At 43.2% G+C, this 25119-nt stretch overlaps 1 protein-coding gene across 7 annotated transcripts in view; it reads right to left on the bottom strand.

The window, feature by feature from the left end:
• Positions 1 to 1219: 1219 nt before the first annotated feature.
• CD274 (CD274 molecule) overlaps positions 1220 to 25119 on the bottom strand; it is a 63122-nt gene continuing 39222 nt past the window's right edge. For 5 of the 7 annotated variants that reach the window (XM_029613732.1, XM_029613712.1, XM_029613722.1 and 2 more), the window contains 7 exons: positions 21733 to 22020; positions 14227 to 14346; positions 12904 to 13044; positions 12748 to 12798; positions 9307 to 9369; positions 4615 to 4668; positions 1220 to 1737 (listed from right to left, as the gene is read on the bottom strand). In XM_029613732.1, the coding sequence (XP_029469592.1) occupies positions 1715 to 1737; positions 4615 to 4668; positions 9307 to 9369; positions 12748 to 12798; positions 12904 to 13044; positions 14227 to 14346; positions 21733 to 22020 (740 nt within the window). In that variant the 3' untranslated portion in view covers positions 1220 to 1714. Of the gene's footprint in view, positions 1738 to 4614; positions 4669 to 4749; positions 4990 to 9306; positions 9370 to 12747; positions 12799 to 12903; positions 13045 to 14226; positions 14347 to 21732; positions 22021 to 25119 lie in introns of all 7 variants that reach the window. The other 2 variants (XR_003858323.1, XM_029613742.1) reach the window with 2 other exon arrangements.

Here is a 25119-nt window from a genome sequence, read left to right as displayed (position 1 = left end):
ATATGAAGAAATGTTTCTGTACAGAGAGGGTGGTAGATGCCTGGAATAAGCTATCAGCAGAGGCCAAAAAAGCCAATACTGTGATAGACATAGAAGGCAAGCATCAGGTTCTTTGTATGTGTATTATTCAATTTTGTTAATTTATATAGTTCATTATGTCTGTGCTGTATGGTTATTGCTATCCCATTTACAGCATTTTTTATGACGAGGTAGGCTACAAAATGAAATAAAGTTAAATAAAGTAAAGTAAAGCAGAGGTAAAAACAGAGTTGAGAAGTTGGGTAAAAGATGAACACGTTGAGGGAGGAAGCCAAGCCCTGGGTACTGGTTTAAGTATGGGAACCTCTACACTTGACCACCCAGAATAGTAAAGGACCAGAAAAGGGAAAGGTAATAATTTGATTTGGAGAGGGAATGATATCCTGTAGACAGTTGAGCAGGCTGACAGCGGAAATATATCCTTCGCTAGAGCAGGGCAGATAGAAACATTCAGGCAGTCTGAATGGGCCAACTGGTCCTTATCTACCATACTATTTTTTTTATCATGTTACTAGAGTACTCTGAATAACTCACTGCAGTGTCCTGGATCTTTTTTTTTTTTTTTTTTACCCAGTTTTCAGTGCAGACACAACCAGGGCTGGGATCTGGCACCATGAGACTTTTTTCTCTATTTGATATCCCTTCTCGGCTTACTTTAGTCTAGCCATGGCAGTGACCCTCCTTGGTTGGGACCCATGCTCGGGGCTCCTTTTGCAGCCTTGCAATCATAGCCACTAAATCTGGCCACTAGGTGTCACCGTTGCACAATGACTGACTCTTTCCCCGCGTCCCCACTCCCAAGCGACCGTGAACTCTGCCTCTCCAGCATCCGCAGCCCTGGCCAAGTCAGGCAGCAGAAACCTAAGCTGGGAGTCAAATTCAAACAATGGCACTGACTGACCCAGTGGTAGCTCTGCCAGTGGGCAGAGCTACCACTGGGTCAGTCAGTGCCATTGTTCACTCTTTTTATGTAGGAACACACAAACTTTATTATAGAAAATATTAATACTAATGACACCATTTTTAATATAAAAATATTTAATCCTTTTATTATTTATTTAAATATCCATTTTAATGCACAAGCATAACATTTCATTTGTGTCCTGAGCTTTATAGGATACATTTCCATACGTTGTCTGCCAGCAGGCCAGGTAATTCATTAGATTTTTTTGTTTGTTTGTTTGTATTTCAAATCGCAATAGTAGATGTACGGTGTTGGCACAAGCAAAGCCAAAAGCCAGATGTGTAAAAATTCCATTAAGGGTTTTCCTTTATATGTCTTCCATTCCGTGGTTACAGAATTCTCCAGGTGGCTAATCTGGCCAAGTTGCAAGCACTGGTCTTTTCATAATAAGCATATTCAAAGACCTGTCTCTATAAAAATAGGCAAGAACTGGGTGCATTCTGGTGGAATAATTCTACACGGTGTGATCACTTTCTGCATGGGGTGAATGGTTGATGCAGAGGCACAGTAGAAAGGTAAGTTTTCACACCTACTTTCCAGGAACGACAAGAACCCGTTGAACTCTCATGCCTTGCTACATTCAGTGAACTTGAAAATGCCTGGCACTGATGAAAAATTTCTTGAAAATTGAAATGGGACTATTTCAATCCCTTAATTTATAAAAATATGTTCTCCAAGAATGTTGTCCTGTATCCCAGAATGTCAAGCCTCTTAAGTATCCTTAATGACCATTTCTATAAAAAAAAAAAAAAAGAGAAACACATATTACATTTAATATTAATATTTCCTTTGTCAAGTTTCATCTATCCTAATATCTACATATATATTTTTTATACCATTTAAGGATGTATATTTATTAAAAAAACAAATGCATAAAAAGCAATGAATGAGGCCATTTTCACTAGGTTCCAAATGAAACAAAGCAAAAACAGCCTCCTATGAAAATATCCAAACATTTTTTGTGTATTTTCATATTCAAGCATTCAAAAAAAATAAAAACGAGCCTCCACAGGACCAGACTTTAGCCTGGTCCTATCACTAAATCCTAGGCCTGACACCGGGGCCCAGCCTGAGATAAGGTCCCATTGCCAAGGCCTAGGCCCAGCCCTGATGCCTTCTTTCTTCTTCTATCGCTGAAAAATGATGCTGTCCGTTTGAAGGATATGCCACAATGATGTCAGCATTTGTCTCCCAAGAGGATGGCACCTTCCTCCTGAGTGGACAGCAGCATTTTGTCATCAAAATGGCGCCATCCATTTGGAAGGAAGGTGTTGCGGTGCCATCACTGTGGTGTAGCTTTCATGTAGGCATTGTTTTTGGCAATATAAGAAGAAAGAAAATGTTGAGAGGTTTGATCCTAGGCCTTGGTGCTAGGACCAGGCCTTGGGGCATGCCCCAGTATCAGGCCTAGTCCTTGCTGCTGAGACTAGGCCTCGGGTCAGGTTCTGGTACCAGGTCTAGTCCTTGATGCCAGGAACAGATATTGGGTCGGGCCCTAGTGCTGGACCTAAGCCACGATGCCTGGCCTTGGTGATGGGACCAGGCCTCAGACTGGGCCCTGGCCTAAGCCTCAGCCTGTTTTTTGCTTCAATTTACGGAAATGGGGCCTAGGAATTGCCTTCCCCATTGACTTCAATGCAAAGCAAAAATGAATGGAATGAAAAAAATAAATTTGTTTTTTTCATTTATTAAGAATCAAACAAAAGGAGGTGATCTCCGTAAAGAGTGGACGAACCAAAACACAAGTTTTGTCTCTGCACATCCCTAATACCATTTTTAGCTTACTGTCTGAAGGCAAAAGTGGTTTATGAGATCTCTCTGTGTGAGTCTGGTGTGTTTGTCTCTAATAACTTTTGCATTTGATGTTTCATCCACATCAAATTTTCAAGAACATATCAGGGGGAACATGAGGACTGACAGAAGTAGATTTTTTTTTCCAGATCCATGCATGTCCAATGATGCATGGAGCTTCTTGTTATGCACTTGTGCAAGATGTTGTTGACAGTAATAGAAAAGTCAAGTCCAAGGTATGTTCTGCAGAAGTGCAGCCTTCTTCATAATACCCACCATTTTGCTTCAACCTTTTTCTTCCTAGGCACAATCTTTGTAGTCAGAGTATGACCAAGTTTTCACTGGTATCTAATGCTTGGCGTATCTTTTTAGCCTTACCACTCCAAAACAGTTCCTTTGAGTTCCCGCAACGACCAAAGTCATTACTTTTTAGATAGCAGGAGAAAAGCTGCTTATTAGATTACTAGTAATATGATGGAGACGTGGATAACTTGCGTGATGAAATATGTCCTTTATTCAGAATCAAAGCAGAAAGGACAAAGGAAGGAGTCTAAATACTGGGTGTGATACAGTTAATGTTCTTATTCCTCTATAATTAGCAAAGAGAGGGAATAATAGAGTAAAATTATGCTATGATCGCTGAAGTTTATTATGATTGGTTCGCTATAATCATGCTTTTGCCTTTACCAAACCCAATAGCACACCAATTGTTTCTTTCTCATGCAGTGACTATCTAGTTTTAGTAAACAGTGAGCGGCCTGCTTAAACTGACCATTACAGAAGGATTCCAGTGCAACTGGATTTTCCAAGGGTGACAAGAGATAACTTGCAACGTCAAGTATTTTGACATCTAGAACCTAATATTAAAAAATGTTTGCACAGTTAAAATTGAAATTAGCCAGATTTGAATTTCTCTCCAAGCAGCAGATACATTTTAACTGGGTGAGTCATTACCTGGATAAGATGCAACTGTATAAAAAGGAGGCAGCCCAGGCACATTCTAAGTTTGTCCTGCTAGCAGGGAGAGATTCAGAAAGGAAGAGATCTGAGATATCTCTCTTGGGCTAAATTTAAAATTCTTGTTGGGCGTGGTGGAGGAGGAAGGGGTCATGGGGAAGCACAGGGGACTTATATTGTGGCTGTTGTTATCTTCTAAGTTTGTGCTGGCCAGAAATTGGAACTTCCTCGATCTTTCAAGTCATAAGGCATGCATACCTGAGGCCCTAGCAATGCCATCTCATGAAAAAATAATGCATTCTCTAAAAGGGAAACCCGATACCTTTATAGCCAGTTGGGATATACTGGAAAGAGATGGAGAAGGAGAGAAAGTCTGTGCCTAGTGCAAATCCTTGCTGGTGGAATATTTAATTTGGCTGGCCAGGTTTAATGTTTGGTTTTTGTTTTGAACCTGTCTAGATGTACATTATAAAAACTGAACTGCTCCCTTGAAGAAGAATAAGGAAATATGATGAGCTTATTCTTACATGTAGAGCTGTGCATATAGTTGTGATGTGTTTAAATTGATAATAAAGTTTACAAGATTTGTGATGTGAATTTCAGTGAAAGCATTGGGTAGTAGGTTTATTTATTTATTTAAGGTTTTTTTCTCTGCCGACATTCGTAGGAACATCATGCCGATTTACATCAAACAAAGTTAACAAAAGGAAATCAAAGTTACATGAAACAAGGGCATGGAAAACATAGAGTTAAAACAAAATTGATCTCCCTTATTTATAGTAAGGGAGATCAGTTAGATTGGATCAACAAACAATTAAGGAAGAGTATCTACTTCTACCAATATCTAAATTGCTTTTTCTCACCCTGTTCATGGTGCACATCAGCCTCAACCTCATTAATAATTTCTGTTGGTGCATCTGGAAATCAAGGCAAAAAAAAAAAGGAATGAGCCCAAATAAGAGAGCACACAACTAAGAACTGTGCAGTCAAATGCTTACAGTAAGAGCCTGGGATTATAGACAGAATACTTCCAAACATGGTCGCCAACAGGGAGACAATCCATTTAGTACAATTAAAGCACAATCATGTTGGTTCCGAAGAAAATGAAGGTCCCCAGGTATCAGAGGTTGAATTCAGTGTGGGCAGAAGGATGCACAGCTGAAAGGATGTTATCGGTGGCACTTGGAACTGGATTGTTGATTTCTATAGCTATCAATTTCTCATTGCCAGCTCCACTTCTGCCAATGACAAGACACATGTTATATGGTAGTTTCTTGTGTTCTTATCTCTACAGTGTGTTTTCTTGTTTTGGGGGATTTTTCTTTACATTAAACTGTATAATATTTGTCTTCATTTGCTCCTGCATTTCAGAAACTTCGTATCAAGCCATGCGCCTCCCTAACCACAGAGCAGACTACCAATGAGCTTTTCAGCCCCATGCCGTGGCAGCATGGCACTGTGACAAGGGCACATAACCGTAAATCATGTGGGGAGGACCACTACTCACTCACCACATCGCTTGATTAAGTGTGTGGATCCCATGCACATACTTCAATTATAAACTTTTTTTGGACCCAGCAAATATAAATGACTTTATACAGCATTGTGCACATCAATGACTCTACATAAACTATTGTACACTGGTAGATTGTGCACTAATTGTATCATGTTGAAATCCTTTAAATACATAGTCAAGCAACTATAAATAGGCCTAATGGAAGACTTGCAGAGCAGATGTGGTTGCCCAGATAATGATATCTGCAGTGAATATTCAACAGACCAACAGATATATTGACATACAGATGGGGTATGATCTCGGGTCCTCTCTCCCTCTCTTCCTTTGCCCCTCCCCTCTGATCCCATGCTTCCCCCTACTCTCCAATTCCCAGGTCCTATCCTGCCTCGCCAACGCTGATCCTGGTTCCTCTGTCTGTTACCTCTTTATAATATGTCTTCCCTCCACCACCACTACAATCCTAAGGCTCTCCTTCTCCCCCTAAGATCTTGAAAGATCTATGGGACACTATCTTGAATAAAGTAGTGTGACTGCCATTTTGATCCATCTTCAGTGTACAAATACAAAGGTTAACAAATAAAAAAAATATATATATCTAAGGTGAGACCTTTTTATTGGACTGACATAATACTTGTCTTGACTGGCTTTCGAGAGCTAATACTCTCTTCTATTCTGACCTAAGGAAGAAAGTATTAGCTCTTGAAAGCTAGTCAAGACATATTAGTTCAATAAAAAGGTGTCACCTTATATATTTGTTTTATTTCTGTTAACCTTTATTGCTGTACAGTTAAAACTGTGGAGCTAAGAGAAGTGCTGTAGATGTAGTAGTGTTCTGCCTCAGCAGTGTATGTATTTATTTATTATGCTGCCTCCCTATGTTATCATACAATAACTGCACAGCTTCGATTCTCTACATGTTGTGAAGTTTCCCTTTTTCATGATCGATTATTATTTAAATGTTGCTGAGCTTATGATAGGATCTGTTCCTATTTGCTCCCCCCACCCCATCTGTGTTCTCCTGTTCCTCCTATTGGTATTTTGCCCCTGGGAGACCCTGTTGAAAGTTTAGTTTAGAACTGGCTTTTGACCACTTGCAACTCTCTTGAATTCCTCTGCAGGCTCTTGGAAGCACCTTACTTCCTAGCCCACCACTGCTGGCTTCTGCTATTTACTAGTAGTTCCAGCTTTCTGGTCAGCTACAGTCATCTGCCTTTGATTAACTCTCAGAGATCCTCATCTCATCTGAATCAGGTCTGCTTTCTGTGCAGTTATCTTCACTATCTTACCATTCACACGGACCGATTCAGTACAGTGTGCTCCGATGGAGCGCACTGTTAACCCGCCATTGGACGCGTGTTTTCCCCTACCCCTTATTCAGTAAGGGGCCGAAAACGTGCGTCCAACCCGCCGAACCTAATAGCGCCCTCAACATGCAAATGCATGTTGATGGCCCTATTAGGTATTCCCGCGCGATTCAGAAAATAAAACGTGCAGCCAAGCCGCACATTTTGCTTTCAGAAATTAGCGCCTACCCAAAGGCGTGTGTATGAAAAATTTCTTCGGGCACCGGGAAAGTGCACAGAAAAGAAGTAAAAACTGCTTTTCTGTGTACCCTCTGACTTAATATCATGGCGATATTAAGTCGGAGGTCCCGAAGGGTAAAAAAAAGTAAAAAAAAAATAAAAAAAAATTGAAGTCGGCCCGTGGCTGTCGGGTCGAAAACCGTACGCTCAATTTTGCCGGCGTCTGGTTTACGAGCCCGTGGCCGTCAGCGGGCTCGATAACCGACGACAGCAAAATTGAGCGTCGGCTGTCAAACCTGCTGACAGCCGCCGCTCCGGGCCAAAAGGAGGCGCTAGGGACGCGCTAGTGTCCCTAGCGCCTCCTTTTGCCTGTTTCTAGTGTCGGGCCTCATTTAAATACAGAATTGTGTGCACAGGTGAGTGGCCTGTGTGCGCGCCGGGAGAGCGGGCATTTGCCCGCTCTCCTGCGGACTTTACTGAATCGGCCCGACAGTGAGTGTGAAACTGTTTATTATTCAATAAATGTTTTGGTATTAAGATCTGAGTTCTCTCTGACTTTTGGAAGCTAAAAAAGGAAGAGGTTTAACTTTCTGTATAGACTCTCAAGTTATGACAATCTGGAGATAAGGACAAAACCGATAGCCAGCAGAAGGCACATATGAAACTACACCCTCCTCCTGCCAAGAGGGGGAAGCAGAAGGCTGGAAGAACATGAATGAGGAAGGGTCTATGGGGGGAGGGGGGAGGACCAACTTGGTAACAGCTATTTCATGTCCTTCTCTCCTCTGCTTATCCCCACAACATGCTGGTGTCCCTTGGTTTGAAAATTGCTGCTCTAAATCAAATTTTTAAACCTTGCATTGTATGCTTGACTGTTTTAGTTTGATCATTTAATTCAGACTGTGGTCAGCTCCCTTTCCATCGATCAGTTCAGGTCATCTCTAAGTTGCTTAATATCACAACAGTCACATAATCACATAAGCCAACCAGATGAATGGATACTTTTTCAACCCATTTTGTGATGGCATTTGTGGTGTGTCATCCAACAACCCGTAGTAGCGATGATAAGATGGTCATTAAGACAGTTTACTCCTGGGGGAATTCTGCGCAAAAACATTTAAAATTCTGCACACAAAAACTTAAAATTCTGCAAACTTTATATTGGTCAATATATTGGACTGTCGTGTAAATTGGTCAATATATTGGACTGTCGTGTAAATTGTGTTAAGCAATTACATTTTAAATTAATACAGGAAAAGTTTATTACAGATGCAGAATTTTAGAGAATTAGAGATGCAGAATTTCCCTTGAAATTCACTCTGAGTGTCCCTTCCACTCGCTCTCCCTACTCCCCTGACCACTTTGCCCTCTCATGCCCCAACTCCTCCACCTGCCAGTATCTCTCCCCTCCACCTCTACGCTCAACCTCTTCCACTCTATTGCCAGTCCCAGAGTTTGACCCTGTTCTCAGTACTGCCTCTCAAACAAGCTCCCTCTGTCCTTCCCTCTCTCACACACATGCTCCCTCTCTCTAGTACACATACACACACCCTCATACAGGCTCCCTCACTCTCTCGCACACACACATCGCCTCATACAAGGTCCCTCTCTCTTGCATATACACCCACCCACACAAGCTCCCTTTCTCTCTCACACATATATCCTCATACAAACTACCTATGTCTCTCTCATGAACTTCTTCACACAGGCTATCTCTCACACATATACAATCTCTTCACACAGGCTAGCACCCTCACATACACACGATCCATTTTTCATACACACCAGCTCCCAATCTCTCACACACATACACACTCCTTCATAATCTCCTCATATAGGCTCCCTCTCTCTCTCTGGCATCCACACTCAAGCATCCCCCCCCTGCTCTCTGACCCCTCTGCTCTCTCACTCACCCTCCCCTCCCCCACACCCCTCCCCTTTCCCTCTCATACCCCTCTCTCCTCCCCTCTCTCACCCTCCCTTCTCCCTACTCTCCACCTTCCCCTCTTTCACACCCCTCCCCTCCCCTCTCTCACCCCCTCCCCTCTCCTCTCTCACACCCTCCTCCTTCTCCTCTCACACACACACATTCACTCTCACTGGGGCCTTCATCTTCGCCGCGAACGGCACTGGGGCTTTCATCAACGCTGCGAGCAGAGCGCATCCCGCGGCACACAGGGGCCTTCATCTTTGTCACGAACAGCGCGCCGAGGCCGTCGTCATTGCCGCGCTCCATTCGTGGCATGCCTGGGTCTCCTCTGCCATTTTCTGTGCAGAATTTGCAATTCTGCACAGAAAATTGCAATTCTGCGCAGGGGGTGGAATTCTGCGCAAATTCTGCGCTCCACAGTAGCGCAGACTTCCCCCAGGTCTAACAGTTTAAGGCTTTGAAGGCATTGATGCTAAGGACTGTAACAAGCTGAGAAGCCCTCAGTCTGAGCGGACCATAGGACTGCTGTTTGCTGTCACACATATGACCATAGGAATGATGTTTGCTGGTTACATTTTGTACTTACATGTTCTGTTTTCTTTGGAAGTAATGTGTAACCTCTCATTGGGTTCTGCAATATCCAGTGATACTAAAAGAAGAAATATTGTGTTCTTATTCTTAGAATAAAACAAACACCTTTTCTCTCTCTTCCTCTCTCCCCAGCTTCATTTGAAATCACTACAAAATGTATGGCTTTTTTGGCATCTATACTAGGCAGTCTGGAAATGTGCAGTGTTGCACTGCTACATGCTGGTGCTCTGGGAGATGCTGTCAAAACACCATGGAAAGATAATACAGATTTTAAAATATCTGGTACATAATAACATGGAGCAAGAGAATAGCATATATAAAGCAGTGGGAGGAGGAACGTCTCCCTTTGCCCTGTCATATGACAGGGCAAAGGTAGCGCCGGCGCCATTTCTATTAACGCAGCCGTGGCCCGAGAGTGGAAGATCGCACCGGGACCCCCCCACTGGACCCCAGGTAATTTAAAACATTTTGGGGGGGTTCGGGAGGGTGGGGGATTTATTTTAAAGGGTCGGGGTGGGTTTTAGTGTGCCGGTTTTCCCGCCCTCCCCTGATTTACGATTTAAACGATTTTTAAAAAAACAAAACCGTGACGATCAGATTCCCTCCCCCCCCAGCCAAAATCGATCGTTAAGACGATCGATCACACGATTCACATCTCTACGAATTACCTACAAATCAATGACCATCATTCATAAAATCCTAAATGATGATCTTCATGGACTAAAAGGCTTAAACATAACCCCCCAAAACCCACAAAGAAACCTATGCTCTAACAACGCAGGATTCTTAAACATCCCCACCTTAAGAGATGCTCATCTTTCAACTACACGAGAAAGAGCATTTTCCATTGCCTCCCCCAAAATTTGGAACACCCTACCCAAAGAACTGAGGACCCAGCACATCCTGAAAACATTTAAAAAAGACCTAAAAACATTTTTATTCCGCAAACTCTATTCTAACTATCTGACACCTGATCTTCCCAGCCCTCAACAGAACTCGCAAGCATAATCCTCCTCTTCATGCTCTCCTGATGTACCCTCCTTTTTCACCCCTCCCTGCTCTCTCACTTGATTCATTAAGTTCATTGAAAATGTTCTCCTCACTATTCTGTTATTCAACTACTAAGAAAAAATGTTTACTGTTCACAAAACTCTACTGTTCCCAACTACCATGTTAACTCCATTTGATTGTATGCTAATTGCATATTTTGTATGATAATTGCATATTTTGTAAACCGTTATGATGGCTCTACCGAATAACGGTATATAAAACTCTACAAATAAATAAATAAGTAAAGTCATGGTAGAAAAAAATGAGGTTGAGAGCAGGTTGTGTGGTTGTACAGTGACTTATAGCTCATCTCGGTTCCATTAACTCATTATGTCCCAATTTTTTTAAGAAGCTGTGCTCTAAATAGGATTCTGGGACATAATGGGTTAAATCCCTTCTTTTATTTTATACTTACTTAGAGGGCAATTTTCAAAGCCATTTCTGCACATCAATAATGTGTGAAAATTACCCTCCATCAATTTATCTACATGTACATATATTCAGGTCGATACAGTAAAGTGTGCTCCGTCGGAGCGCACTGTCAGCCTGCTCTGGACGCGTGTTTTCCCTTACCCCTTATTCAGTAAGGGGAGGAAAACACGCGGCCCACCCGCAGCACCTAATAGCGCCCTCAACATGCAAATGCATGTTGAGGGTGCTATTAGGTATGCGCGCGGGATCCAGTAAGTAAAATGTGCAGCCAAGCCACACATTTTACTTACCTAATAGGGCCTTCAAATGCATGTTGATGGCCCTATTAGGTATGCGCGCGGGATCCAGTAAGTAAAATGTGCAGCCAAGCCGCACATTTTACTCTAAGAAATTAGCGCCGACCCAAAGGTCGGCGCTAATTTCTTCCGGCACCAGGAAAGTGCACAGAAAAGCAGTAAAAACTGCTTTTCTGTGCACCCTCTGACTTAATATCATAGCGATATTAAGTCGGAGGTCCCCAAAAGTAAAAAAAAGTAAAAAAAAAAATAAAAAAAATAAATTTGAATTCGGCCCGCGGCTGTTGGGCCGAAAACCGGACGCTCAATTTTGCCGGCGTCCGGTTTCCGAGCCCGTGGCTGTCAGCGGGCTCGAGAACCGACGCCGGCAAAATTGAGCGTCGGCTGTCAAACCCGCTGACAGCCGCCGCTCCGGGCTAAAAGGAGGCGCTAGGGACGCGCTAGTGTCCCTAGCGCCTCCTTTTCCCCGTTTTTCCCGCGTCACCTCATTTAAATACTGAATCGCCCGCACCGGCGAAGGGCCGGTGCGCGCGCCGGGAGAGCGGGCGTTCGTCCGCTCTCCCGCGGTCTTACAGTATCGACCTGATTGTTAGCTATTCTTGGGGGAAGTATTCCCAGAGGTGTATATTTAGGATGGGTTTGGAGAATAACATGGGTAGAATGGATTTTTAGATCTGCACACATTGGGGTATACAAAGCTAGCTGTGTAAGTAAATTAACTCTAGATTTATTAAAATGCTATAAATATAGTCTATCACATATGCCATTCAGGAGAGAGAGAGAGAGAATAATATGTCACTCTACTATAAGAGGGGGCACTGTAAGAGGGGGCACTTTTAACTCTCTCTTTCTCTCTCTCTCCCTCCCTTCCCTTTCTGAATGCAGTTTGAATATCTATCCCATTAGTTACTGCACAGGGAAAACAGAATACAAAGCTGAGCCTGTATTTTCTATAGCCAGTGTCCTTAGATGATAGGATAGTCATTAGATGATGTTAGCTAATTGTCTTATGACATAAGGTGCAGAACACACACACACGCACTGAGCACTGCATTTATTCTCACTGGTTAGCTATTTACATTATTCCAAAGCTTGGGGGTAAGACATGGTGGGGAGGGGGGGGAGGGGAAGGACGGGGTTGAATTCAGTATAGGAACTTGTCTGCTCATCTACCCAGGATGGTAGAGATCCAAAGACGAGGAAAACAAAACCTGACTTAGAGAAAGAGTGATACAAGTGGTCAAGCTTCTGCGTCTGGCAGCTGGGATATATATCCTTGGCAGTGAAGACCAGAATAATAGGACAAACCGGATGGATCAATTGGTCTTTCTATTATCATTTACTAAGCTATCATCCAGGCCTTTTAGACATTGAGCAGATACAAGCTAAAAGTCACAGAGTAGACACAGGGGTGGTCTCATTTATACTTAGCAGTATATTGGGGAAGACTGAATTCTTTGCAAGCTGTGATACCATGTACTGAACTAATATAACAGTTATCCAAAGGTAAAGGTATCTGTGAGCTTTCAAGCCCAGAGGGACACTTCAATGTGAATGCACGGCAGGTTTGATGGTCCATCATTTGTTCAGAAGTGCTGAATTATGAATTCTACCACTTGCCCCAAAAGCACAAAATGCCAAGCAGGTGCAATACTTACAAGGCATTTTCAGTTCTCTGTCTATAGATTTCTTAATGTCCTGACTGTTGGCTGCAAGAAGGAAGACAAAGAATGTGTATGGGTTTCCCTCTAAAGGGCTTCCACAACAAGAGCAAATCCATCGGCTGTGCATTGCCAACGCAGTACTTTACATACCTGTAATCCCCTTGTCTGTGCTGTGCAGGCATATGTTCCTTGTAGATCTCTGGATGAGGTTTGAGAGGTTTCTCTTACAAACAAAGCAGTCCATGATGTTTTTTCTGTCTTTACATACAGTGTTAGGCTTCAAACAGAGTCCTATCATTAAAAAAAACCCGACAATTGGAATTACTTAGCAAAACAGTAGCTGAAAAGAACAAGTCACTGACCCCCTCATTTATCAAAATGCGCTAAGGCATTAAGGGCTTACTGCATGCAAAAAACCCTGTTAACACATGCGATAGCACCATATTGTATGGTGCAATGCAAATTTGAAAAATAGGAGGAGTTAGGGGCAGGCTGTGAAGTGCTATTATACAGACTTAATGTTGATTTTAACTATACCTTATTCATTAGCATTAAGCTGTGTGATAGCTTGTGTTATGGTTTTATTGCAGCACCAGGAGAGAGGGAAAGAGAGAGAGAAACTAACCATAATGTCCTCTCCCTAGATAGGTATTTGTATCCCTATGGTAGGCCCACCTAGTAACTCGAGGTGAGGTTTAGATATTAGTATAGGGGGTTAGGGACCACTTTGACATTCAATGTGAGATGTACGAACAGAACAGTGGTCTCTTGTGAAGATTTGATGGCCTTCGGAGTGAGGAAACTCACCCAAAGATGAGATTTGTGCAATGTTCTCTCAACCTAGCTTGATGTTGAAGCTAGGTTGAGAGAACATTACACAAATCTCGACTCTGGGTGAGTTTCCTCACTCCGAAGGCCATCAAATCTTCACAAGAGACCACTGTTCTGTTTGTACATCTCACTTTGAATGTCAAAGTGGCCCCTAACCCCCTACACTAATACCTAAACCTCACCTCGAGTTACTAGGTGGGCCTACCATAGGGATATAAATACCTATCTAGGGAGAAGACATCATGGCTAGTTTCTCTCTCTCTCTCTCTCTGGTAGACAATCTTGGCAGTTTACAGAAATTAAAATACAAGTATACAAAATAAAACTTGATTTGGGCAGACTAGATAGGCTTCATGGGCATTTTATGCTATCATATTGCATGTTTTGCTGAGTTACGCCTGGAATAATGAATCTGGGAGTGAAAGTAAACCTGAATTGGGATTAGGTATTTCAAGATAAAAGCAGAACTTGCTCTCCAGTCTTCTCTTAGTGTGACCAGAAGTAGCCATGAGTGCAGAGAAGAATATGCATTTACCACTGAGGTAGCAGTGTGTATTTTAAAAAAACACCAAAAGGACGAAAGGTCCATGGTGGCCTACACATGTTTTCTTCATTAAAATAGAAGTAAATTTCAGACTTTACCATTTTTTTTCATCCATATGAGAAGTGCCATGGAAAGTACTATAAGAACACAGCCCACTAGCATTGTGCCATAATAACCTTTTTGCTCTGGCACCTGAAAGAGTTTCCAATTGTCTTTACCTAAAAAAAAAAAAAAAAAAAAGTGTTGATTAGAAAACGTTTGCTGGTTTCTTTACACAGCTTCATTTTCACATAAGCGTGGCGGGGGTTGTTTGACAGCCCGTTGCTTGACTGAAAATACATATTAGGAGAACGCTAACTTCTGGTCTGTTTTCAAATGTTGAAACCAGTTTGAGTGGAAGCGAAAGAAATACCAGCTCCAGGTCTGAAGACCCCGTGTCGTTGTGCAAACATGATGAGCCTGCAGCAATTTGCCCCCGTTTCATTACTTTTCTTATGCTTCTGTACGGTCACCAGATGAGCTCACTCTAACAGAGCAGAGGGGACTTCTCAGTTTGAGGGTGTGGGTCAGGGGTTTGAAGAGCATTAGGGTTTAATACAATCAAACCCAGTTTTATGCATGTGAGTGGGCTTTTGAAAATTGCCCAGGGGAGCTGAGGGTGTAAAATGGTGCACAGAAGTGATTTCACACATTCATTTATGCACACTAGAAGGAAGCATTTTGATAGGGGAACCATTTCCACATCTGCTTTTGATTTTTGAAAAGTAATTCAAGGAACTCAGTAATTCTCATGATCTCCGAGTATTCAACACAGAATATTTACCCTAAACTGAAATGTGCATAGTGACAGGCAGTGAAACTCTAGAAATAAAAGCTCAGCTTGGTTATACCTGGGAGTCGTGTGACTCTGTGGTTCCACGAGACTTTGTTATGCCAGCACTAAATAGAGAGCTTTGGTGACCAAGCTCAAGGAGGGGAAGATTGCCAGTCCACTCCCTAACCAGTCAAGAGAAACTGAGCTACCCAGCTGCTCCTCACAGGGTCCACTCACTATCTGCATGACCCAATGTCTGAACCCACTAAATACATTTTGAGAAACTGACCCTCATCCTAAAGGAGGAAAAGTTTTCATCATTTTATTTGCCCCATTGGTGTGGGAGGGTTACACTAGCTACAGATTTGCACCTGTCTGAGCAGGTTATTTCATAGTACTTGGTATAATTGGGTATTTGCACAATATTAATAAAATGGTGCTATTCCTAGAATTTCTCGCTCTCTGTCATCTATTACTTTATAGCAGTGGTTCTCAACAGGTGTGTTGCGAAGTCCTGGGAGGTGTGTCACAGAGCCAGCAGAAGACTGATGTTTCCTTATCAGTCTGGGCAGGAGATGGCTGACTTCATTTTTACTGGGTATGACAGGAAACTCCTCTTGCTTCCTTCTCTTCCTGTCCAGTGGGAGGTTGTTCCCTCCGCCTTCATCCAGATCAGAGCACATTATCACCAGCTCCTGTTCATATGGGCCCGGCAGGACACCAACTTTATCTTGTAAACTTTATTTGTAAACCGGCATGATGCGACTCCCATCGCGAATGCCAGTATATAAGAAATTTAAATAAATAAATAAAATAAATAAAATCTTCCTCTGCCTGGCCTTGCAGTGAGGCTGCTGATGCTCTCTTCACCCCATGGGGCCTGGATGTGAAAGCAGGAGCATAAGGGAGAAAGGTGAGTGCTCTGTAGATCTGCTGCCGCCTCCTGATTTTCCTCTCAATGCTTCTTGCCCTCATCTGCTGCTGATAAAGAGGGAGGGAGACTCTGGATTGGACTGAAGTCTTTTCTGCTGGCTGGGAGCCAGGAGGAAGGGGCGTGGGAAGATAGGGAGTCAGGGATGGGGAAAAGGAGGTTGGGGGCTGCTGGGCAGAGAGAGGCGGAGGAGGGAGGGGGTTGGGGGATGCTGAGCAGGGAAGAGACATGGAAGTGAGGGGAAGATGGATTGGGGGAAAGGGGAGTGGCAACTGGGGGATGCTGAGCAGGAAGAAGTAGGAAAGAGATGGTCAGAGGTATCCTGGGTAGGGAAGGGGAGAGGGAAGGGCAGAAAGAGCTGAACAGGGGAGAGAGGGAGCACAGGGAAGAGGATTTGGGGTGGGGGTTGTCGGGAATGTTGGACAGGGATATGAGCATGTGAAGGGATGATTGAGTAGTTGGGAGAAGTGAGGGGTGATGGGAGTATGGAGGGGAGTGACTGGGTACAAGGGCCATACTATGTCAGTTTTGAGAATATGAATTTCTTCTGTCGTTGATCTTTGCTTAGTGTAGGAGGAAATATATTTCTGTTTCTAGTCTCCAGTTTTGCACTGCATGAAGAAGGTGATCTTGGGGTTTCCATTCCAGGTTTTTTTCCACATTTATAATTTGTGGTCTTTTATTCTATATTCGGTGAAGGCAGGTCTGTCTGTGTTCTGTGAGTATGTGACTGAGATGAGCTACTTTACCAGAGGTTTGTATCAGCCTTATTTGTTATATTATCTCAATACTATATTGCACTGGTGAATAACTGCTGTCTTTTCATGGGTAGGGCTACTGCTATTTCATTTCTTGGAGTTAGTGCTGCTGAGATATTGCAGGTTTGATAGACAAGTACAGAGTGGGGTTTGTTTGTATCATTTTACAATGCACCTGGTAGTAGAGGGAGTTTGTGATGCTGTTATTAAGATGACACCAGAATCAGAATATCTTTTTTTGTATGGTGAGTTGTACAGGGAAGCGTCTTAGTCCTGCTCTGCACCCATTATTAAGAAGCGGGAGATTCCTGTGCATGCAGAGCAGATGCTTATATTAAGTCCCATGATGTTCATGTGTTCAGTGTGACACGCACGTGAGCGTCATCTCTCAGGTGTGTCCTGTTAGAACAAAGAGGAGAACCACTGCTCTACAGCATACTTCCTGGTTTTGTGACAGTTTTACCCCACTGTATGAATGTACTTATCATTCCGATTTTCCCATAAAAAGCAGAAGCAATGAAGTAAAACCAGGATTGGATCAGACTGCACTTAGAAAAGAAAAAAAAAAAAGCAGAGTTAGCTGCTCATCCTACTTGCGCATTATGGAGACTGCAGGAACTGAAAAAATTTAAAAAAAAACTAAACCATTAGATGTTTACATGAAATAAAAATGGAAAAATTCCTGGTATGGAACTCTATGAGCTCTCTAAAGACAGAGGAACCTCAGATGAGATGAAGGATGCTTTAAATTATTTTCTAAGGCAACTATTTCAAATGATTTTCCTTGCCCTAAAACTGTCAGCATGTCTCTGTGATATTAGCACCCATTGTGAAAGCGGCTGACTATGATATCGATTACACTCAACTGGTTTTTGCATCATTCTATTCCATTTCCAAATTAAAGCTGTAAAGGTTTTGTCCCATCCGAAACACTAAAAGGTGAATTTTAAAAGCCTGGCGCACACATTAATTAGGGTCGGCGCGAAGAAGTGGGGCTCACACGTGTAAAACCCGCAGTGTGCACATCTGAAAAATTTCCCAAAAGGGGCAGGGCGTGAGCATAGTCTGGGCGAGGTACAGGCATTTCGGGGCCTGGCAAGAGATATGTGCGTAAATAATCACACACGCCCTGGCGCTCACCGAGGTCCCCTGCCGCGTAACTTTACTTCTGCTACGGATGACGTGTAAGTTATAAAATAAACGGATCGAGCCGTTTCTGAGGGGTTTAAAAGGTCGGGGGTAACTGGGGGGGGGGAGGGGGAGTGTAGGCTATCCAACCAGGGGGGATGATGGGGGACCTAGCTGTTAACTGGGTGAACCGGTGGACAAACTGACAAGCTGGCAATGGCGTGGGCACGCGCCCCTTTTAAAATCCCCCGCCTCACGCGGCAGAATCAGAATTTGCACACCCATGCACAGTCCCATTTAAAATGCGACGCACATACGCACGCAAGTTATAAAATGGCTGCCTCCCTGGGTGCGGGCCAATGCACGCGCACCGATGTGCGTCTGCTCGCCGCTTTGAAAGTTATCGAACTGCCCGCCCTGCTCTGAACACCACGGGTCCTTTTCGCGCAGAGAGCTCTGCTCGCAGCAAACAAAGGGAAACTAGGGGCCTCGTTTTACTTTGATTATTGCCACAGGAAAAAAAAGGTTCCCCCCCAGAGAAAGAACTGCGCCCTTGCTTTTTCTGTGGGTAAACTTTTTTTTTTTTTCCCCCCTGGGACATAACGTGGGGAAGATTTGAAAATCTCATCTACAGGAGTTATTTCTCTCCCCTAACCTAAACGCCCCCTCGGGGAACACCTCTTCTCAAGGCATTGTTCTATCATTTTACCCACATTGCCCACCCTCAATGTTCAAGCTGTCACTTTCTGGAGACTGCCCTCTATAACGCCATTTTGAAAGTCTCGCACATGTAGCATGGGCAGATATTTGGAAGCAGCCGACTAAAAGAGATGTCAAATGAATGAATAAATAAATAAATGACATACATTAAATAAATAAACCGCCTGGGAGAAAAAACTTTCAAACTGTGGGAGTTTTGAGGCAAAAACCCATGTGCACTTTTGTACCTGCAGTCTGTGCCCCAATTTTCGGATTATGTGTGTGCTTTCACTTGGAAACTTTCCACAGACATTTCCACCTGCTTTTTTTTTTTGCGCGGAAATTAAACACACAGAGGCCGATCTTAAAAGCGTTGCTCGCACTGAAGTGCCCACACGCGCGCTTATGCGGGCTGCGCGAGAGCAACTTGGATTTTGAAAGCTGTGATTCAAAAAATATGGGGGCGGAAAGGGGGCAGGGCATGCAGGTCCCAGGGCAGGGGCAACTGTTTCCCGTGCAACTCCTTATTTTACAACCGGAGGCCGCAGCGCGCGTCGGCTTGTTAAGCCGCGTAACCGTGCTGCTGCTCCTGACGGGGAGCATGTCTGCAGATCTCGTGTTTTAGGGCTCGCAGAACAAAGTGAGGGGGGTCCAGGCCAGCAGGGAGGCAAACAGGATGAAGAACCCAAGGGGTCTACATGACCTCCTGCTTGACAGGGCAAACTGGCAGACTAACTGCAAAAACTGGGAATGTCCCTCACGCGAGCATGTTTTAAAATCTGCTTACATAAGCTCGTTAAGGCTGGAAAAGTTCTAAGGAAGATACGCGACGTAGGTTTGCTCAAATAACCTCTTAAAATTAGGAGCATACTTACACCCAATGGGCCTGATTTTCAAAGGCATTTACGCACTTAAAAATGGGTTTTTATATGTGCAAATGCACTTTGCCCGTATAAGTGGGCTTTTGAAAATTGGTACAATATATATGCTATTGAATTGACCAGAGGATTTACGTGTGGAAGTGCAAGTAAACGGCTTGTGAAAAGTGCTCCGATAGTATGCTATATTTACACACGTATCTCCTTTGAAAATCCACCTGAGCAGGAGTATTTTAAATCATACGCTCACAAGTGCGTGCATGATGTAAAATTCCAGCGAATCTCTGCTTGCACACCGATACGCGCATGTACGAGCACACGCAAGCTCATTTTACAATTAGCCTAATAAGATTTGAAAGGGCAATTTTCCTCCCCAATCTCCTAACGCCCCAAGAATGCCTTCTCTAAATGCAGCTAAAAGTAGGGTCTTTGTGAGACAATGAACATTGTTTTAGCCACTTTGAGGGTGGTTAATTTTCAGACAGCCAATTTACAGATGTAAATTGCTATTTTCACATGTAAATGGCTTTGAAAATTGTCCTCTCTCTATATATTCTGATTTATGCTTTTGTAACAAATTGAAGTTTTTAGGTGCTATTGCCTTCCGCTTACTTAAATAGAATATTGAGGCTGCAGAAATCCACCCACAGTCAACGAGCTCTGTGGATCCATATAAAGACTTCCTCCCCTGCTCTACAGTGTTCCCTGTCTTTCCCTGCACTCAACAATTGCTCAGTTTGCTGTGGGGTTTTGTGCATTTTCCCATGCTAATCTTATGCGTGCATGTAATAACATGGTTAGCGGGGAAAAAGCTCACACACAAACCAGTGACTGGTTTAGCGCGGGTCCATGCAAATGCCATGCAAAAGAGGCAATTAACTAATCATGGGCAATGCAGAGAGCGGCGCTGGCATTAGTTTGGGTTTTTTTAAGCGGGTTTTTTAGCTCTTGGGTCAGGGCAGGAGTTAAGTGTTAAATGCTTGTCTAAAGGTTGAAAAATTAAGTGTCCCAAGCCAGAAGAGAGGTCGGAGAGGGAACAGGCACATGTCAGAAATGCTGAATACTTCTGTAGCCTCTTCCAAACCTCTGCTGCATTTCCTCCACTCACCGGCATCCACCATTATAGCTCCCATGTGGTCGGTGACAGATCATGAAGGGGTTAGACTTTGCTCTACCTACCTTCAGCCCCCACTCCCGGACCACTAACTCACTACTATCTCATGAAAGACTCAATCACGGGCCACCACATTAATAAGAGCGTATGCGTGGCTTAATGCATAGGGTCTTCAGAGCACATTGTAGCGTGCATATCTGCACAGATATTTGTTTTGCGCAGATTTTCTGCGTGCATCTCATTTGTGCGTGCTGTCCACTTATGTCATCCCGTGGAGGTGCCTGCTTTTGTTGCACGTGCTAAAAAAAACTATGCACTGGAAGACAGCGCCGATTTGACCGCGGGTCTTATTACATCGTCCTATAGTGATTTCGAAAATTGCTTAGTGACCTAGAAGGGGGTCATTTGCCTTCCTCCTTCCTGCCCCTCCCCACACACAGCTGCTTTCCCAGAGATATGACAAGACACTCTTGGGTTTGCTGTGGAAGAACACTGTGCAAAGTTTTGGGGGATTTTTTTTTTGGTAAATGGGAGAGTGGAGACTTTCTCAAGGTCCAGGGGGTTGGGGGTGTATTTGGAATTAGATCACTTTATCCCTAGAACTTCCAAGCAAGAGAAATCTACTGATTTGTTTTTGGCTCTGTCCCTCCACCTAATATAATCAACAGCTGGCAAACTATCAAAGCTGGCCAGTGGCAGAGGTGGGGCACTCTAGACGGGGGAACCTGGAGGAGTAGGAATATCTTTGGGGGCTTGGTGGAATGGGAAAGGAATTGGGTTTTAGTTGTCTCTGCCCCTAGTGGAGGTTGGTTCTTTAAAATGTTTATTTGTATGTTTTCATTTTTAATATCTTGTATGTCCCTTCCATCCCAAGGTGGGCTACAATGATAAAATTACAATAAAGTACAATACTACAAAATTACAAAACTCAAAGACGCCAAAACCCATTATCCAAGAGAGTGCATTCTCGTCAATACTTACTGCTTTCCTAGCCAACCCAAAAAAACCGCCTCACTAACCAAATGGAAGGATCAGCTATTGCCTTTAGTATTTCATATTTTTTGACTCTTGTATTTTTTATGTATTGTTTGATTATGTATTGCTGCTATGTTGTAAGCTGCCCTGGGTCCTTGTGGAAGGGGGCAGAATATAAATTGAAAATGTAATGTGTACAGCATGCATTTATCAGACCTATTACTTCACCAGATCATTTTTTCTTGTGTATTTCTTTCCACAAGTTGCTCCTTGTGTTTCTTAATAAGAGTTGATTGAAAGGAAGTACCTGAGAAACGGAAAAACTCTGATGTATTCTCCTGGAGTTCTTTGTTCCAAAATATGCACCGATAGGTGGTATTTACTATTGTGCTGACTCTCAGCACAGTTGTTATGTTGTAAAGTTGTTCCACATTAATTCTATAGCTCGTGTTGGCCTTGTCACTGAGGTCCTGCTCTTCATTTTGCCAGATGACCTCAGCTTTAGGGAAGCCTTCCGACTGACATATTAAATCTATTTCTTCCTCCTCAGAATCTGGTATTGTCTTCTCCAACTTGTTTATTTTCTTAAATGGGGCTATAAAAAAAAAAAGGAAAAAGGTTAATAACTACTAGAGATGTGCATTTTTTAAAATGAAATACAGTGGGCCCTTGGGTTACGAACAACATTCAAGTTTTTAGGTTACAACCATAATATATGTGAGAGAGTGAGAGAGAGAGACTAACCATAATGCCTGCAAGCTAGATAGGTATTTATATGTGTATGGGAGGCCCTCCTATTAACTCGAGGTGAGGTTTAGGTATTAGTGTAGTGGTTAGGGGCCACTTTGACATTCAGAGTGTGGCGTACAAACAGAACAGTGCTCTCTTGTGAAGATTTGATGATCTTCAGAGTGAAGAAACTCAACCAAAGTTGAGATTTGTGCAATGTTCTCTCAACCTAGCTTGGTGTTACCCAGGTAGAGAGTCCATATGCAGATATCGTAAAGGAACTGGTGGAGGAGGTGAAATTGTTGTTTCTGGTAGGCTAGGCACATTTTATAACCTTTTGGTGAGTACACTAGGGAAGTTTTGGTGTTTCTGGTAATTAATGACCTTATACAACCATTTTTTATTATAGAAATGGTTAGGTAAGGGGTGCTTTTGGGAGGTTCGGAAAGAATTATTGGTTTTCCCATTATTTCCTATGGAAAAAATAGTCTTGACTTACAACCAACTTGGGTTACAACCAGCCCTCTGGAACCAATTGAGTTCGTAAGCCAAGGGACCACTGTAGTCTATTTCATCTCTTTTTGGGAGCACCACGAAATGAAAAAAAATGATGAAATTTTATAAAAATTAGTATTTCGTGTTAATGCGCACTAACTATAGTTATGGGACTTAGTGCGCACCAACTGAAATTGGCAATTGGATAAAAATTAGCAATTGGATAAAAATCGGATAAAAATTGCCAATTGGGGGAGCAGTTTGTTAACTAGAGTTATGGTTATGTATTCCCATAGTTACTTGTTTATTTTGCCAAGGTTGCAATGTGGCATTTGTGGGGGGTGGCCAGTGCCTGGTAACAAATGTAAACAAACAATTGATATAATATATATTTAATACCACCAAGTTCTAGTCAGCAAATGCAAAAGCATGTAATGCAAATGCATATTTTGAATTTGCCAATCCCTTTGTATTTTAGGAAAGTGGCCCTGGCATTTGGTATATGCATACTTTTAATTTCCCTGGTGTCTGTCTTTGTGTTTTGGTAGAGGGGGTGGTAACTGGTGAGAGAGACACAGCCTGGTGTGTGTGGGGGTGACTAGTATTAAGGGAAGTCACTGGGGTGAATGAATGTGGTGGCGGGTGGGAGAGAGTCTGGTTGGGGTGGTAACTGGTGAGAGAGAGGCAGCCTGGTATGTGGGGGTGACTTTTGAGAGGGGGAGTGACTGGGGTGACGCTTTGGGGTGACGGGTGGGGGAGAGAAACAGGTTGAGATGATGACTGTTGAGAGAGATGTAGCTTGGTATGTGGGGGTGACTAGTAAAGTTTAATACGCTATCCTAGATGTATAAAGTTCTGTTATCACTATCGTTATACTGTTGTTAAAGTCCACTGGTAACTACTCCCTTTTCCAGCTTTGATCCTCCAGTTCTCCTGCCTTTCCTCCTTTATTTCGCATTTTACTCCCAGTTCCTCGCATCCCTGTTATATGTAACTATTATTCTTTTCCATGTTACCCTTGTTATATGTAAACTGGTATGATGTCTCTTGATGAATGTCGGTCAAAAAAACCTTAAATAAAATATAAATATAGTAGCAAGAGGGGGAGTAACTGGGGTGACTGTATGGGGGTGTCAGGTGAGAGACAGCCTGTTGTGTATGGGGTGGACTAGTGAGAGGGGAAGTGACTGGGGTGACTGTATGGGGTGACAGGTGGGAAAGAGAGGCAGCCTGGTGTGTATGTGTGAGGGGGGGGAAGGTGACTGGGGTAACTGTATGGGGTGATAGGTTACCCCTCCACACACACCAGGCTGCTTCTCTCTCTCCAATCACCACCCCAACCAGACTCTCTTCCACCTGTCACCCCATACATTCACCCAAGTCACTTCCCCTCTCACCAGTCCCCCCCCCCCCTCCCCAAACACACAGACTCACACCAGGGGAATTCAAAGTATGCATATCCCAAAATGCCAGGGCCCCTTTCCTAAAATACAAAAGGATTGGTGATTTCTAAATATGCATTTGCATTACATATTTTTGCTGAATAAACTTGATGCTATAAAATTACATCACTTGTTTGTTTACATTTGTTACCCTCACAAACAGCACCTTGCAATCACAGGAATACAAACAAGTACCGTTAACTAAGGAGGCAGCCAATGGAATGCAGAACCCTAGCTAACAAATTCCTCCCAAATTGACACTTTCTAACTGATCGGTAACATTTTCAGTTATAGTTAGTGTGCGCTAACTCCGACATTAGGGGAAACTTGAAATAAATATCCTCAGAACCATTTTAAAAACGAAATCAAACAGATAACCTGAAACGAAAACAACACACACACACACACACAAAAATCAATGCACATCCCCAATAACTACCATACTACTGTTGACTATGTGTAAGGCAGTACTCCTTATTGATCACTACATAACTGAAGTCTACTGTAACATTATATTAGACCGGCTTTTTTTTTTTCTTTTTTTGGCCCAAGAGCTTCCAGCAGCTCCTTTGGGCTTCCAGCATAATTGGAACCTGCCTATAATCAGAGCTGACAGGGAGTTTCCGCCCCTTCCTCTGAAATCCAATATGCATATACCTGAAACCCACATAGAGGCGTACAATAAAGGAAGCTTCCTTTCCCACGGACAGAGAACACTGCCTCCACCACTCAATGAGCAGAAGCTAGGCCTGAGAATCAAACACAGGCCTTCCATGTGGCAGTATACCGTACGGGAAGATTGGCCCCATGGGGATAGAGATGTGTGGGGAAGCAGGGCTGGAGCCAGGGGAGGGACACCCCTGCACCAAGATCTCTAGACCTCCCCTCTTCATCTGTTATCCTCCCCAAACCCCAGCCTGTCTTCTTTCCTTTCATCCCCCGTTCCTAATCTTTCTTACTTCTGCAGCTCCCATCCAAGTCTTCCCTCCTCCTCCTCTCCCATTCTCAAGGAGTGCTCTGATTTTTAG

This window comes from Rhinatrema bivittatum, chromosome 1 (genome assembly GCF_901001135.1).
Source record: "Rhinatrema bivittatum chromosome 1, aRhiBiv1.1, whole genome shotgun sequence".
Taxonomy (NCBI): Eukaryota; Metazoa; Chordata; class Amphibia; order Gymnophiona; family Rhinatrematidae; genus Rhinatrema; species Rhinatrema bivittatum.
This window is presented reverse-complemented; position numbering and strand designations above follow the sequence as displayed.